This window comes from Camelus bactrianus, chromosome 5 (assembly GCF_048773025.1).
Source record: "Camelus bactrianus isolate YW-2024 breed Bactrian camel chromosome 5, ASM4877302v1, whole genome shotgun sequence".
In the NCBI taxonomy this organism is placed as follows: Eukaryota; Metazoa; Chordata; class Mammalia; order Artiodactyla; family Camelidae; genus Camelus; species Camelus bactrianus.
In genome coordinates this window covers 82,475,115-82,491,246 of record NC_133543.1, presented here as the reverse complement: position 1 = coordinate 82,491,246, position 16,132 = coordinate 82,475,115, and the positions used below count along the sequence as shown (strand labels likewise).

The following is a 16,132-nucleotide window of genomic DNA, read 5'->3' as shown; positions in this document are numbered from 1 at the left end:
CTAAGACCAAACTGCCAACTCAGGCAAGAATTACCTGTGCTCCTGGAGCAGACTATGGTTTACAGAGAGAAGAGGGCCTCTATCTTACATTATCACTGATGTGTAGAAAAACCATTTTTTTTTAAAATAATGTTTTCATTATCTAAGTTCAGTTTTTTTTTTTTTTTTGGTTAGAATGGAAGTATTATCTTACATTCCTTAGCAACTCAAATTGTGAATACAGTTAAGTTTTGAAAGAATTATGTATTACTTTTACTTGAATAGTAACAGTGGACAATTAGGATATTTTTTCAATTTTTTACCAACACTCCTAAAGTCTACATTTTTCTCAGAGTATGTGGGTTTCTCTGCAGATATGGTTCATTATACTTGAGTGAATAGTTCGTTGTCTCAGAGTTTAATAATACAAATGAGGCTGTTGATGATACTGAAATTTGCTGATATAACAGGTCAGCAGATTCACTGGTTTATAATTTATTATTTAAAGAAATGAAAACTAACAATATTGACATTTTCCTTTGTAGTCAGCAATGATGAATGTCTTAAAAACAATATTCTACTAGCTTTCCAAAGGCCAACAAAGAACTGTGTCTAGGATAGCATTTGAGAAGCCAGAAATTCTAGTAAATCAGTTTCATGTAAACACCATTGACTAATTTCATTGACGCAATAAGAATAAAAATAAAATTACTGCCTGTAAAGGAAGTAGATTGTGAGGTACTGGGGAAGCCTACGTTAAAAGGAAGAATAACAACATAAATAAAACTATAAAATAAAATCTGGTGAGTTACTCATTTAGTGTGGTTTTAATAAATACACAAACTTTTTGCAAAATAGCTGCATTGGAAGGAAGTGGTGTTATTTCCACCAGGCTCCTTCCCCTCCCCCATGATTACATATGGAAACACCTATTTGGCTGGACTGCATAGAGAGGAGGGATGCGAATCACTGGACAGCTTTCAAAGCCCACATTTACCTTGTCTGGCCTCAAGCAACGAATGATAAGCATCCTTTGAAACTCACTTGTTTTATCTTCCCAATCGTCAGGGAAGACCTCATGATGTGGTTCCTAAAATGACATTGGATATAATTCAATGTTATCTGGAAGATTATTTCTTTAAAAAACCCAGTATTTTGACTTTTAGACCAACTTTTAGAGAAAACATATAATGACCAAGAGAAATCAAGAATGCTAATGTAAATTTTATTAGGTTGGGGGAATGTCATGAAATAAGATCTGAAAAGAAAATATAAAATGCCAGTACAAAAATCAAAACTAGGACATGAATTAAGCAGGTGAATGTCAATATAAATATTAATCAATAGACAAAATGAACCCTCTTGTTAAAAAAATAAATGTGCATTAGGAACGTTTTTCCCACTATTTCTCCAAAAGCATTTTTAAAACCTACCAACTGCTCTTATTATTTATTTATAAAAATAAACATTTGTTACAAAAGAAGAAGGATGTTGTACTAAAGCTTATTGTGCTATTTCTTGTTTTGAACAATTTTTGATTTTTTTTTAAATAAAGGGGTATTTGAGAATGTGTATAGTAAAGAAGAAGCCAAAAGAGTGTGATGAAAAATATACAAGAAGAGAGGTATCAAGATCCCAGGAGAAGGGATAAACATTGAAAAAGAAAGAGACATTTGTACCTTTGAAACTTCAGGAAAGGCTATGCAGGATCTCAGATATGTAGGATGCTTCAGTGGAGTAAATAAAATTTCTATTTAAACTAGAAAGAACTACTCCACAAAAACATATTCGTCTCTGGGAAGTATATTTTTATTACTAAAAAAGAAGAGATCCAGCCCAAAATATCTGAATTCATGTGCAGACACAATCTCATTATCATGTGTTAATAAAACAAATAGGTAACCAAATAAAAAGTGTTCTCCACACGTCTGGCTCCTTCTCTCCTCCTCCCACCTCCCCCAAACGGTGCTGTTGCTTATTAAACCCAAGGAAAGCAGAATGTCAAGAGAGTAGAAGCAATAGAAAAAATTAACTGGGAATTGGCAAAATATTAACCCTTGTGCTAAAGAAAAAGTGAGGGAAGGCAACAGTTTCCATGCATTCCAGGAGGGAAGTTGAGAATCATGATACGTGTTAGCTGTGACAGTCTCCGATTAGCAAGACAGGGTCTCATGAAAATCATTTGAGAATTATTAGCCTTTCCCTCTTCTCAAAGGACAAAAATATTAATTTGTATTTGGCATTCAGAAAATCTAAACAATAGCTGTTGTGTAAAATTTTAACTCATCTGCCATTATGATTGCCAAGGTCTAAGTTGATAATCAAAACCTGGCATGGAAATTCAAAAAGAGTATTTTTAAAGACCACGCAGCTTTTTTGCATTCTACACATTTCAAGGAATTTGAATAGAAGTGAAAACACAACCGCCAGTTTAGAAGGTGGGGATAATTTACTCGAAACATTGATTTTAATATCTGACCAGCTATTTAAAGCATCCTTAAATCTTGTTTTTAGTCAAAGATAAGAATAAATTATTTGGCATAATTTTCCCCATTTTAAAACTTTGAAATAAGCAAGAGGGTTAAAAACATACCAAACTATCATATACTTTTTTCCATCCATCCTTTAAGTGCATAAACTCCCTACGAATGGTTTTGAAGGCAGGTAAATCATCTAGTCGACAGATTTCATCCCAAGATTTTTGAGGAAGCCATGTACAGGGGTTGGTATAAGGATTGTCCAGTCCAATGCCACCAGTTAGCAGAAATCTCCACTCAGCTTTATTAATCTTTGGAAAACAAAGTAGCATGAACAGAGATGAATTCATCATGTACAGAGTAAATTCACAAGCATTTTGAAAGAACTGACTGATTTTCAAGTTTCAGGTGTGGTCCCTATACAATTCTACAGTTACTCGTATAGCTCAGTTTTTGCTCGTAAGAAAACAGTTGTATCCCTTATAACGAGTTTTCAAAATCGTTCCATTCTAGACAGCTGCTGTTTGTTCATTTTCCTCCAGAATTAATGACCTAAACATGAAAATCTGAATTTATTCTATTTAAATATATGCTTTCCAAAATGACTGCTTAGAGTTTTACTGGCTCTAAAAATTGTGGCAAGACAGACAGCCATCAACCTGCCATGTTTTCAATGATTTTCCATAAAATATAATGAGGTACTGCTTGAAATTTTTCCAAGAAATGCAAAAATGAAGACTTTACTCCTTCAGAATTCAACTAATACATCACCATATGAAATCAATAAATCTTAAACATGTAAGTGCATAAAGTAGTGAATTTATACAATACCTCTCTTCCACTCTGAAAGTACTTCCTATATTTTAAGTAAATAGATTTGAAACAGCAAAAATTAATAGTATTGTTAAGCCCAATGGTTAGATTTGATGAACTTGCAAAAATTCCTGAAAACATTACCATTTATACTATTACTTGGTATACATATATCAATATACTTAGTACATTTATGGGCATACTTATATGAGATTCTGATAGAAACTACTTTAAACTAAAACATACAAAATTTTAAGTAGTAATATATAATGAACTCTACTTATTTTCCACCTCCGTGAAATTCCATCTAGTTGTAATGCCTTGCCTTAACTATGATAGTTATTATTAATGAACTACTTATAGGGGGAGGGTATAACTCCGTGGTAGAGGGCATGTTTAGCATGCATGGGGTCCTGGGTTCAATTCCCAGTACTTCTGTTAAAAAAATTTTTTTTCAATAAATAAACCTAATCACCCCCACCCAAATTAAAAAAAAAAAACAAACAACAAGCTGTGGCACTTACCTGCTTTTTAAAAAATGAACTATTTACAATCCTTTTATATATATTCCCATATAAATTCACAAATTAATGAATTGACATTAATATGGTTTTTTCCCCTACAAATTAAAATAGTACTGACCAAACGATCATGTATCAGCAGATTTACAGTCAGACAAAAGGAAAAGAGGAGTTTATCCTTTTCAAAGAGGGATCGGCAGACGTTAACATAAAGGGAGTAAGTGAAGTGATCCTTGAGAATTTGAAGCCTAAGGGTCAACAGAAAGAAAAGTAAATAAATAAAAATGCATTATCCTTTCAAAAAAAAAAAAAGCTCTTAAGGAAACCTATTATAAACCGTTTAGATGTATGCTCTTCTAATATGCTTTCTGGTCAATTAGTCCCCAATCAAGGATCCTCATTAACTGGGGGCACCAATTTGAGAGCTGCACAATGTAGGACACCTCAGTAGCATCGCATTTTTACCGTCAACTGATTTTTTAAAAAACTTAATCTTCTTTTTGGAAAAAAAAGCCAATGCGTGGCATATTAATCTATTATGTTTAATAGTTTTTGGACAACTTTTAACTATAAGATATTTCTTGGGGGTAAAATTGGATTTCCTCATTCCATAAACACTTCCAAATGTTTTATGCTATGTATTAAATGAACAAACTAAAGTTAATAGTTTCTTTTTAAATTAACATTAAGTTTAGTAATATGCTGCTCTGCTCATAAATCCATAAAAGCCAGAGAAATTACAAAATCTGAGAGATAAAAACCACGTAGAGAAAACATAGAAATGTGAATAATCACAGTATTTGCAACTAACACTTTCCTAACATAATTCTTAACATGAACATACCACTTTAAGCGTTTTCACTAATTACCTCATGAGGGGTAAACTACCACTGAAAGAAACATTTTTTAAGTATTTTTATTATATAGGTTATAACAGTTACAACAGAAATAAATAGTTGGCTGAAAACGTGTAGAGAGCTAAGGACTGACATAGATTAATGACCTGAATTATTTAAGCAGGTCAATTATCTAAAGGGAAAATTAGCACATTTTGATTATGATTAAGCAAAATTATCTAAGTGCTTCTTGTGTGTCTAGAATTAAACAATCCAGCAGTACAACCACAGCCTGGCTATTTCCAGGCTGACAGTCTCCACTGTAGTCCATCCAGCTCCAGTTTTTTCCTTACCTTTCTATTTCTTTAACTATGTGATCCCCTGCCAGCATTCTCATAAAAAGAATTACAACAAGTTGATATATTTTATTTCTAATTGAGAGCTCTGAAAAAGCCTTGGTAGACAGGGCCTTGAAACTAGTTACTAAAATACAGCTGAATTCTTCAAAGGTTTAAAATAATCACATTTCTGTCCGCATCTTTATGCTAATAGGTGGTCTTTTCACACTTGGTATTTAATTTCTCTCATCAGTAACAGCACAATTAATACAGGGTGACTCAGATTTGGTCTCTCTAGAATAAAATGAAAAGTTCTGCACTTTAAGACAAATTTCCTCTTGTAGCTAGGAAGATCGAAGGGAAAATTATATGGCTTAATCATATTAGAAGTTCAAGTTCAGTCTCACTAGTGATAAAAATGCAGATTTAAATATGATATTTTAATAATCAGTTACAGTGTAAAAGAGAATAAAAATGAACATTTTCAATGCTGATGCATGACACAGTGTTGTAAGATCGTTCACGCTCCCTGAACATGTACATTTGAATAACCTTACAGGAAAGGAATTCATACCAGGAGTCTGAAAGAAGACAACCCCTTTGTCATAATTTTGGGATTCAGCATGCGGAAATAATCAATGATGTGGACCTTTACATTTATTGCAGTATTATTTATAATACAAAAGCCAAAGACCGCTTTCAAGTCTTACAATAAGAAAATTATGGTGCATTCATAAAAAGGTATATTGTACAGCTACTAAAATTATGTCAGAAGAGTATTTAGTAACATGGGGAAATTATCTTGATAGAGGTAGAAGGAAAAAAAAACTGTGTGTGTGGCATGTATGTGTGATCTTATGTGTATTTTTGAGAAAGATTTCAGTTTGATTCCTGTAACAGAGCTATGTCCTATTAAATTTTTGTTTCTGTACTTAAGTATTTTTTGCTAGTTACTTATTCTGCTATAAATTCTGATGCATTAAAAATTTTATAAAACACAGATGACCCAAATTATTAGGCTATTTCATAGCATATACCATAGTAGTTGTAACATGTTTGGTGTCAAAGTGAAATTGTAATTATTATGAATAATAACCATCAGAAGACAAACAAAATAGAAATAATTTTTAATCTCTGAGTAAAAGGAAATGAGATAATTTTAGGCTAATATAAGAGTCTCAAACTATTTAGTAGCATGGTGTTAATAGTCACAAGCTTTCCATGTCTTTGTTATAGCTATAATCCAATAGCTGACTAAAGTCCACAGGTTATCTGATTTCTTTTCCCCTAGATTTACTGAGGTATCATTGACAAGCAAAAATTACATATATTTAACAGGTTATCTGATGTTTACCAATGATTGACAGATAAACAAACGATTCCTATGAGAACTCTAAATTCTGAAGATTAAACAAAACTACTAAAAGAGTCTCTTTTGATGTGGCTGCTTTGAAACCCTTATTTGGCAATATTTACTAACATAGAACATAAGCATTCCCTGTGATCATCAAGTCCATTCTTGGATATGGACCTGCCAGACACTGGTACATACAAGAGCCACACACAAGAGTGTTCAAGGCAGCAAAAATTTATAATAGCCCCAAACTGGACGCTATCCAAATGTCCTCAACAGGAGAGTGAATGAATAATTTGTGGTATAGGAAAGGATAAATAAAAATAAGAGGTTTAATTTTTTTTGTATTGAAAATGAAAAAAAGATTTCGCTCTCCTTTTTCTTAGAAAATTTACTTTTGAAAATTTAAAATTAAAAGTGCTTTCTGCTCTCTTTGAAATGTATATAAATTCTTGTGAAAACTAGGAAGGACTCTTGTTAGAGTCATGACCCAAGAATGTCTTTCTCAAGGACCTGGGGGACATCTTCATGGGCTAACTTCATTGGCACCTGGTTCCTAGTTGCAAAACTATCTCCAGTCATAAAAATAAGAAATATTTGTTTTTCCTCTGGATGGAGCCAGGTTTGCTAACCGAGCCGGTAAAGTGAGGAGAGGATTTCTGTCTTTGCAGTCTCTTGGAGGATTGCCGGTGATGCGATTCACATTCAGGTTTAACACTTAACCAGTCAAAAACTATTCTCTTTCTCTACTACTTTGTGAAGAAAATTTCTGGATTGGGAGAAGGTTTGCTTTTACACTTCCCCAACAGTATACAAGCACATGGAATATTATTTAACGATGAAAGTCAACCAACCACTGCACTGTACAAAATAACATAAATTTCACAAACACAATGTTAAGTGCAAGATACCAGACCCCCCCCCCACCAAAAAAAAAAAATAGACCTTGTGATTTCATCTATATGATATTCTAAAACAGGCAAAAGTCACCTCTGGTGTTCAAAGTCAGGACAGTGATTACCTTGGGCGACAGGGGTTATGGTGACTAGAAGGGGACAGAGTGGTTTCTGGGCTGTTGTTAATGTGCCATGTCTTGATCTGGGCATTGGTTACAGAGATGTGCTCACTTATGAAAATTCATAAAGCAAATATTTTTGATTTCTGCATGTTTCTATGTGTTTAATAATAATGTCAAAAATTTTCAAATTATTTTTTTTCTATTTATTCTTTGGACATATTTTTAAGATCACTGTGGTCATATGATTTTCATTGTTCCTAATTAAAGGAGTTTAACTAAAAAAGAAACAGGCTCATTTTGTTTTCTGGATTTCATTCAAATCTTATAGCTGGGTAAAAGCAATTGATTTTCTATAAATCATAAGGGCTAGATCATAGTTATGAAAAAACAGATGTCATCTCTGTGGATGTGTCCTAATTTGATATAATGAGATAATAAAGGAACCAATAATTATTTTAAAGTCTAAAATTGCCCTAATTTTTTCCCAGTCTTGTACACAAAATATGTCTAAGTGACAAAGCAAAGAAAGTTCCTTCTCTAGACTCCAGTACATACCTTGATTTTAAACTAATTAAAATGATCGCATTCTGGTAGTCTTGTTTTAACCAAGGTAGTGTAAAGCAGAACATCATTTCCTGAGTCATTCCTTGTGATTAGTACTGTGGTGAATTCTAGGTTCTAGGAATTTTTTTTTTTTTTTAAATCCTTGTCTCAGGGAACTCAGAATTCAGTATGGAAAACCAGACAGGCTTGTTCAAGCAAATAACACAATGCAAATGGCTGGGAACTTTTCTAAGAAAAGTAACTTAAATGTTTGTTTTCTGTTTTTTAGTAATCCTTGCTAACCTTGAAAATGTCAGATACTGGAAGAAATAGAGAAAGAAACAACATTTTCAAATATCATAATATAAAAAGAAACGTTAAACTCCACCATCTCACATTTCTTCACTGAAGATACCGTCTTCCTCCTTCTCTTCTCTTTCCCAGGGGGCAGACATTTGAAAAACTGTTTGCTAGCCTGGTATCAGCCTTACATCTTCATTAGTCTCATACATGGGCTCATAAAATAATGAATGATACTGGCCAGAAATTGCTCAGCCTAAGAATACTTAAAAATTAGCAAAATTCTACCATGATAAATGAAAAGAATTCAATTGAGGTTTCACGAGATGAGCATTTTGGATTTCTAAAAAGATAATTCCTTACTGTGAGTGATAAGCAGTGAATCATATTTCCTTTGTGGGTACGAAAGTATCTGGCCTCACAGGGATCAATAAAGTTCAAAGGGCATATCTTGCAATTAATGATTCTCTTTGTTCAGTTTCACGTTAGATGCTATTAAAAACTCACTTTAATACTAAACTGAAATTTATCTCACTGACAAATAAAATAAAATTTTATTCTCTCATAGATTTACTATTAAGTAGGTCTTAATTTCATTACTTACTTAATAGCCAATAGTAAAATAAAGTGTTTAATGTAAATAAGAATAACACAAATAATCACAACAGATTATCCTTAAAAGCCCTGTTTTCCAACAAATTTTATATATCTGTATATCAAAAAGTGAAATTGTAACTTTTGAAATGCAAACTTACAGAGGGTAAGAGTCATGTCTTTTAGGAGTATAATGTTCTTTTTCCAAAGCTCCAATCATAAATATATTTTGCAAATAATAAACAGAATTACATTATAATCCCATATCTCTGTGAGGCATTTCCTGGCAGACTGAATTTGGTCACATCTGTTCAATTTCTAACCCTCAAATTTATTTCTGGTCTCCAATTATTAATCAAGCTCATTTTAGCTACGTGGCTGTAAGGCACACGCCATTCTGAAACAACGAAGCCACCAATTACCATTGATTTTTCAAACACAAATTAGTATTAATTCACACTGCTTTGACATACCTTTTTGACAAAATTTCTGATTTCTCTGAATTTTCGATAGAGAGGGTGAAAAGGTTAATAAACCAGGTCAGTGAGTACTGGTACATGGGCTCGATGTTCGCTAGATCAGCAATAGAGAAAAACAGGATGGTGGAGTGAATGGCAATAGGACGATAGCCCATGCGGGTGGCATCAATCTTTTTCTCTGTCTCCTCGGCCACTTCCTGCTTTTGAGAAATCTCATTAGCCAAAGCCTTGGAGGAAGATAATATCTTAATAGCAGTTTCATCTTCTAATATATTGCCTTCTGAAGTTGAAAGAACTTCTAAAATCTTGTCTTCTATTTCCTTTAATTGCCTGGAATAAAACACAATTTTAGAAGGAGAAGAAATCATTAAAAATCACTTCGCGTGTCTGTTCTTGGATGAGAAACAAAGAGCGTGTCACCTAAAGAAATGCATCACATTGTGACAAATATCCTTAGTGCTGATGCTGTAGCCCTAATTTCTTATCTTGCAAAATGTCAAAAAGACAGGCTTTTCTGCTCCACTTCTTCTTCTAATGCTCATTTACGTGGTAACCAGAGAGAGATAAGGTAAGCCAATCTACTCCGCCATCAAGGTTCTCAGCCCCGAGGGAACAGGAAGTTATCACTCCATTTATTTTCTGAAATTTTTCATGACTTATAAAGCATTACCCTTTTTGCCTATGATCTAGATATTACAAGCAGAAAGTGGAAGGCTACATGCTCATTTACACTGCACTCCAGTGAAAACAGGTAACCTCAGTTACATAATGAATACTACAACTTTTGTGATCAAACTTGGTTGAATAGTTGAAAATATACTGCCTTGACTTGTGGCAGTCCTTCTGATTCTTCCAGTGCCTAAGACCTTATAGGTAAAAATAAACTCTGCAATGCAATTTTCCAAATTAACATAGAGGCAAGGTAATACCTTGTATTTTCCACCAAGTCTTTCCATTCAATGCACCTATTAATACCTAACAAAGTAGATCTTTAAAATGTACTTTAATTCAATCTAAGTGACCTCGAAACAAGAAAGAATTCATTCTGTGTTTTGCAATATTTAAAACCTTTTGTTTTCAGCTCCTTGTAATATCAAGGCTTGCTTTTCTTCTTCAAGGTCCGGCCTTTCTCGGGCCACCACAATTCCCAAAAGCTGGTCCTGCATCCCCTCAGAGGTGATCATGAAGTTTAATAGTGTCACCTATAAATAAATGAATGAATACACAATGATTGCATCATTGTTTCTATTAAGAAAGCCTCTGCTTACATGCTTCAAGTTCTGATCTTAAAATTGACTCTATTTATCATAGTAGTATGTGTGAAAAGTGGAGTTTGTCCCAACTGTGATTAAGGATATAGGCAAGCTTGATTGTGGGATTAAAAACCCACTAAAATTTCTCATGCTCACAAATGTAACACTTCAAAAGATTCCTTTTGGTGATCAATTTATTCTTCTTTCAAGTTGGTCTAACTTCTGACAACTCTTTAATCCCCAAATCAATTAGAATCAGATTGGAAGCCATCCTTCATATTGACTGGACTAGCTGACTTATGTTTTAAGGATCCTAGTGGTGTCAACAAGTAAAGGAGATCTTACAGAGTGTGATAAAAGAAAAAGAACACTGTGATTGCTTGTCATAAGTAAGGTATACACTGTAATTTATAATATGATAAGCATATTATATATTCTAATACATGACATTAATATATAATACAGCATATTATATTGTGGTATCATATTACAATATGATAACCAGCCACTATTGTGAACTAAGGAATGTATATTTCAACAGTGTCATCAAGATGCAGTCCGCCAACACCTGCTTCATCTCTGAACTTAATGGCTCTTACAGGCAGTCTCACTCTGCTGCCTACATCTTAAAATTCCCCCTCTCCTGAGTCTTTCCCATAAGTGGGAAAGTACTTATGCTTAGGTCTATATTTTTTAAAAAGCAAAGAACAAATCATCTACACAATCCCTTTCAGCTATTGAATGATCTCTCTTTGCATCTTCATTAACTCCACGAACTGAAAATGTTATTTGTACGTGCTTTCTGTCTCTGCCTCATTTCATTGTGCAGCCCTCTACCATCTGCTCCCATCCCTGCCTCCACATACCCACCAATGCACACCACAATAAACTATAGGAATCTTCTGGCTCAGGTCACCAAAGAACCCATAAGCCAATAAACACTTTACCTTGGTTTAATTTGACTCCCCTTCTCCTCCCTTTTTTAAACATCTATTTTGCAGCCTGCCTGCCCTCACGTCTTGAGTTAAAGTCAGCACCTATGTCTTGAGCATCACTTCCTACTCCTCCCTTTCATGTGCCTTTCATTTTAGCTATGCTGAACTGATTACGGAATCTTGTATACACAGACTATGAAATGTCTATGCGTGCTTCAGCTCTGACTGCTGAGTGGGAAAACTTGTGTTTCCCCACCTTTCCTAGTAAGAGAATATTTCCTCTGCAGGAACAGAGCAATTTTGCTTTTGTGAGAATTGTCCTACTTGTGATCAGCTCCTTGCAGTCAGTACCCCTATGAAGGCAACTTCCTCCTCTGCCCAAACCCAGGCACCTTCTGCATGGTGGTGTCCTCTGGGTTAAACTTTTCCCCCTTGCCTGCCCCATGGTGGACCTGGAAAGCCACTAAGTATAGATTACACTGGCATAATCATAAATTTATATGGGATAATAAGCAATTCTTAAAATTGAGCAATAAAAAATTATTAAATGTTGTTAGGCAATTCTCTACTGCTTTGGCACTTAGTCATAGAAAAATTATAATTAACGCTTTCAAGAGATGCTTCCTGTTGGCATGAGAAACCAAGCACCCAGACTACATTTGCTTTAATCCCCAAACCATAGTCACAGTGTTTAGTGAAATGAATGTTTTACAGTTTTTACATCATTCTATTCAGACATAAGGAGGTGTTCATTCATATCCCAATAATGGTAGATCTTTTGAGATCAAGATTTTGCAAATCTAGCTATTTGCTCACCAACATTTAAAATCATACAAATATGATTTCATAATTTTATTTTCACTTAGATTCAGAAGGTTTATAGCAGCGTGATATCATCCCTTGGGTACTTTTGAAAGCAAAAGGTACATAAAAGATCCTAAAAATAAGATTGAGAGGAAGTATTTTAATTTGTAAATGAAAGCAAGTAACTGCCTCACTATGTTTTATAATCCCTGTTTAATCAATCCCAGCAATTAAAAGTAATGGAGCAATAAGACTCTCTAGGGATCTGAGGGATTTCAATACTGAATCATAAAATAGTTTCCTCTCCGCGGTGGTTTATGACTTCTTCTATAACGACTTATTGGTGTACTAAGAGTTATTTATATTACTTATGATGTTTTCATAGATTTTTACTGAAAAAAAAGGGTTGTCCATGTGATTTATTAAAAAAATTTTTTTGGTAACACAGCTTTGGGATTTTACGTTCTTTCATACTTCATTTTTTCCACTTACATTTACAAGTTAAGTAACAGTGCTAACAGGTAACACTTATGTAACACTACTGCTGGGCCCTACTGTAAGCATTTCACGTAGGTTATTTAGTCTTTACTTCGCTCTGTGAGATAGATATTTATTATTCCCATTTTATAGACTAAGGAATTGAGGCACACAGAGGTTAAGTAACACGGCCAAACTCACACAACTGGCAAGTAACAGAGCTGGGATTTGACTCAAGGGAGTCTGGCTCCAGAACCCACGCTCTTAACTGCTAGTAGTAGATACTGCCTCTCCTAACAGGTAAATAGATAATAAACAATATTTAATTGTTTAGATAACATTTATTTTAATTAATTAAAAATAGTGGCTCAAGATTTTTATATTTTAACATTATGTGTTTTTAAAACTAAGCTCAAGTGTCACCCCACCTTCCCCTAGTCTTCCTGGCTTCCCTGAATGTCCAGTCTAAAGTGTGTCCCCAACCCTGAGTCCCTCCATGTCTTTCTAGTCATAAATATGGTCACTGCACATACACATTATTTACAATGTAGATCTCTTGAGAGCAGGGACCATGTTTATGCATCTTGAAGGGAATGAATCATGTCATCTTAGTCCTTCCTCTGATCTAGAGAGAGATGCCTATGTTAATTTAAATATTTTGAATAAGGGACAGCATTTGAACTCTCTGGATAAATCTCATCTCTGTATGTATCTTTCAAAATGTGAATCAATATTTCTTAATGTCCTCTCCTTCTAGCTTCTATAAATGAAAGATGTCCCTCCTTCTCTCCCTCTTTCGCTCATTCCACAAACATTTGTCAAACATTATCAAGTGCCAACCAGGGCTAAGAATTGGGAATAAAAAATGGAATAATCTCCAGGAGCTTGGTTACAGATCAATGTCTCAAGTCATTTTAGTCATTGACTCAAAGTTTAAACTAATTTTACTCTTTAAAGTAATTTCGAGTATCTTAAAAGAACCAGGGATTGAAAACAGTTCTTTTAAGTAATTATATAAAATCAGATAGCAGCAACCTTATTCTGAAAAAGATGAATGGAGTTCTCTGTTCCTAAGTGAATTCCAACTCTAAGAATTAGCATATTATCATTTATTACAAAGAAAGAATGTACATATATGTCATCTATATTTAACAAAGAAAATCTAGGAGTAATATCAGTTGCAGAAATTAGATTCTCATGGTCTTTTTTCACTGTGTACTGAAGGCTTCTTTATTGCTTACATGCACACACACAAGCAACATTTGGAAATTATTATAGCAATTTCAGGAAATGCCAAACAAGAACAAAATCCATCTTCCTTAGGAAGACCTATTCTTATGGCTTGGGAGGAAAATATAGTCATTCATTGTAAAATTTGGTAAAGAAACATTTATTTTAGATACTGGCCTTTACTGAAGTTTCAGGAAGATAATGAGGGTTTCTCAGCTTGGTAGTGATGTAGAAGCGGAAGTCTGGTGAATATTCAATGGTGGAGTCCCCAAGTCGGATACACGTACTGCCTCCCTGCTTAAAGGTCTGTTTTAGAAGAAGAGGTTCCAGAATCGGATCTAGTTCTTCTCCAACATTTTCTAGCAACACTGGAGTAAAATCAGAAAAAAGTCCCATGTTATTTTAAATATTGACTGTAAACCTTCAACCCTCCAGATTCTTTCAGTAGATTGCCGCTGTTTCTAGTCACTCATAGAATTATTTTTGTCTTCTGAGTGTAAGGAAATGGTGCCATAAAAATAAATGGATGTCTGTAGGAAGGGCTTAATTGGTGCATCTATCTGGTCATCCTGTCTACTTCCATACTCTTAGCCATAGTCTTACTCGAATCTTTCCACCTGGTCTGGGATCACTATGAGCCCGATTGTGATGGCAGTGACGTATATCCATCCAAGACACCAGAGAAAAAGCATTTCCACTTGTAGTTATTTAAATGGCTACTACACTTTCAACTATAAAAGTAATGCGCTCATTGTAGAACACGTGGAAAACTTAGGAAAAAATAAAGAAATGTTAAATGAATTAAACAAGGAGGTCATTAGACTGAGATGGCTCCAAGGTATGGAAGCTCATGTAAAAAAAAAAAAAACCCTGTAAATAAAAGCCTCAAAGTTATGAAATCAAAACTCTAAGGACAATCAATCATAAACAGCCCAATAGGTTTTAATCTATAGCCACTCAAATAGTTTCCTTTCTTTGCTTCCTTACTTTCCCTATACAGAGTAAGCCTTTCCCCAGCTCCCATGGGAGGAATGCTCCTAGTCACTTCCAAATGGGTTTTTATTCAAATAAACTCTTAACCTTTTTGATAAGTCTCACTTTATCTTTTGACAGAAGAAACTGGAAAACTACCTACAACCATATTTTCTTAATCTTTCTTTCTCTCCCTCTCCCTAAGTATTTTACATAACTGATTCATAGCATATATAAGTTGATAGAAAAATGACCGAACTATATATAATTATTTGTTGAATTTAAATTATATCTTCTTTTAGACTTAAAAAAATGGAAAGATATCCCATGCTCCTGGATAGGAAGAATCAATATTGTTAAAATGGTCATACTGCCCAAGGCAATCTACAGATTTAATGCAATCTCTATCAAATTACTCAGGACGTATTTCACAGAACTAGAACAAATCATAATAAAATTTATATGGAATCACAAAAGACCTAGAATTGCCAAAGCATTACTGAAGAAAAAGAAAGAGGCTGGAGGAATAACCCTCCCAGACTTCAGACAATACTACAGAGCTACAGTAATCAAAACAGCATGGCACTGGTACAAAAACAGAGAGATGGACCAGAATAGAGGGCCCAGAAATGAACCCATGAACTTTTGGTCAACTAATCTTCGACACAGGAGGCTAGAATATACAATGGAATAAAGACAGTCTCTTCAGCAAATGGGAAGAGTTTCCCAGTTTTCTCTTGGGAAAACTGGACAGCAGCATGTAAATCACTGAAGTTAGAACACTCCCTTACACCATACACAAAAATAAACTCAAAATGGAGCAAAGACTTAAACATAAGACAAGATACAATAAACCTCCTAGAAGAAAACATAGGCAAAACATTATCTCACATACATCTCAAAAATGTTCTCCTAGAGCAGTCTACCCAAGCAATAGAAATAAAAGCAAGAATAAATAAATGGGACCTAATTAAACTTACAAGCTTTTACTCAGCAAAGGAAACCATAAGCAAAACAAAACAACACCCTACAGAATGGGAGAAAATTTTTGCAAAAGATGAAACTGACAAAGGCTTGATCTCCAGAATATATAAGCAGCTCACATGACTTAATAAGAAAAAAAAAACAACCCAATCCAAAAATGGGCAGAAGACCTAAACAAGCAATTCTCCAAGGAATAAGTACAAATGATCAATAGGCACATGAAAA

General features: G+C 34.2%; 1 protein-coding gene across 4 annotated transcripts in view; it reads right to left on the bottom strand.

Moving 5' to 3' along the window:
- The window catches only part of DNAH7 (dynein axonemal heavy chain 7), a 220,506-nt gene that overhangs the window by 37,048 nt on the left and 167,326 nt on the right, over positions 1 to 16,132 (bottom strand). For all 4 annotated transcript variants that reach the window (XM_074364244.1, XM_045511984.2, XM_074364246.1 and 1 more), the window contains exons 49-54: positions 14,129 to 14,319; positions 10,321 to 10,454; positions 9,247 to 9,582; positions 3,912 to 4,038; positions 2,573 to 2,767; positions 977 to 1,069 (exon numbers count right to left, since the gene is read on the bottom strand). In XM_074364244.1, the coding sequence (XP_074220345.1) occupies positions 977 to 1,069; positions 2,573 to 2,767; positions 3,912 to 4,038; positions 9,247 to 9,582; positions 10,321 to 10,454; positions 14,129 to 14,319 (1,076 nt within the window). The remainder of the gene's footprint in view (positions 1 to 976; positions 1,070 to 2,572; positions 2,768 to 3,911; positions 4,039 to 9,246; positions 9,583 to 10,320; positions 10,455 to 14,128; positions 14,320 to 16,132) is intronic.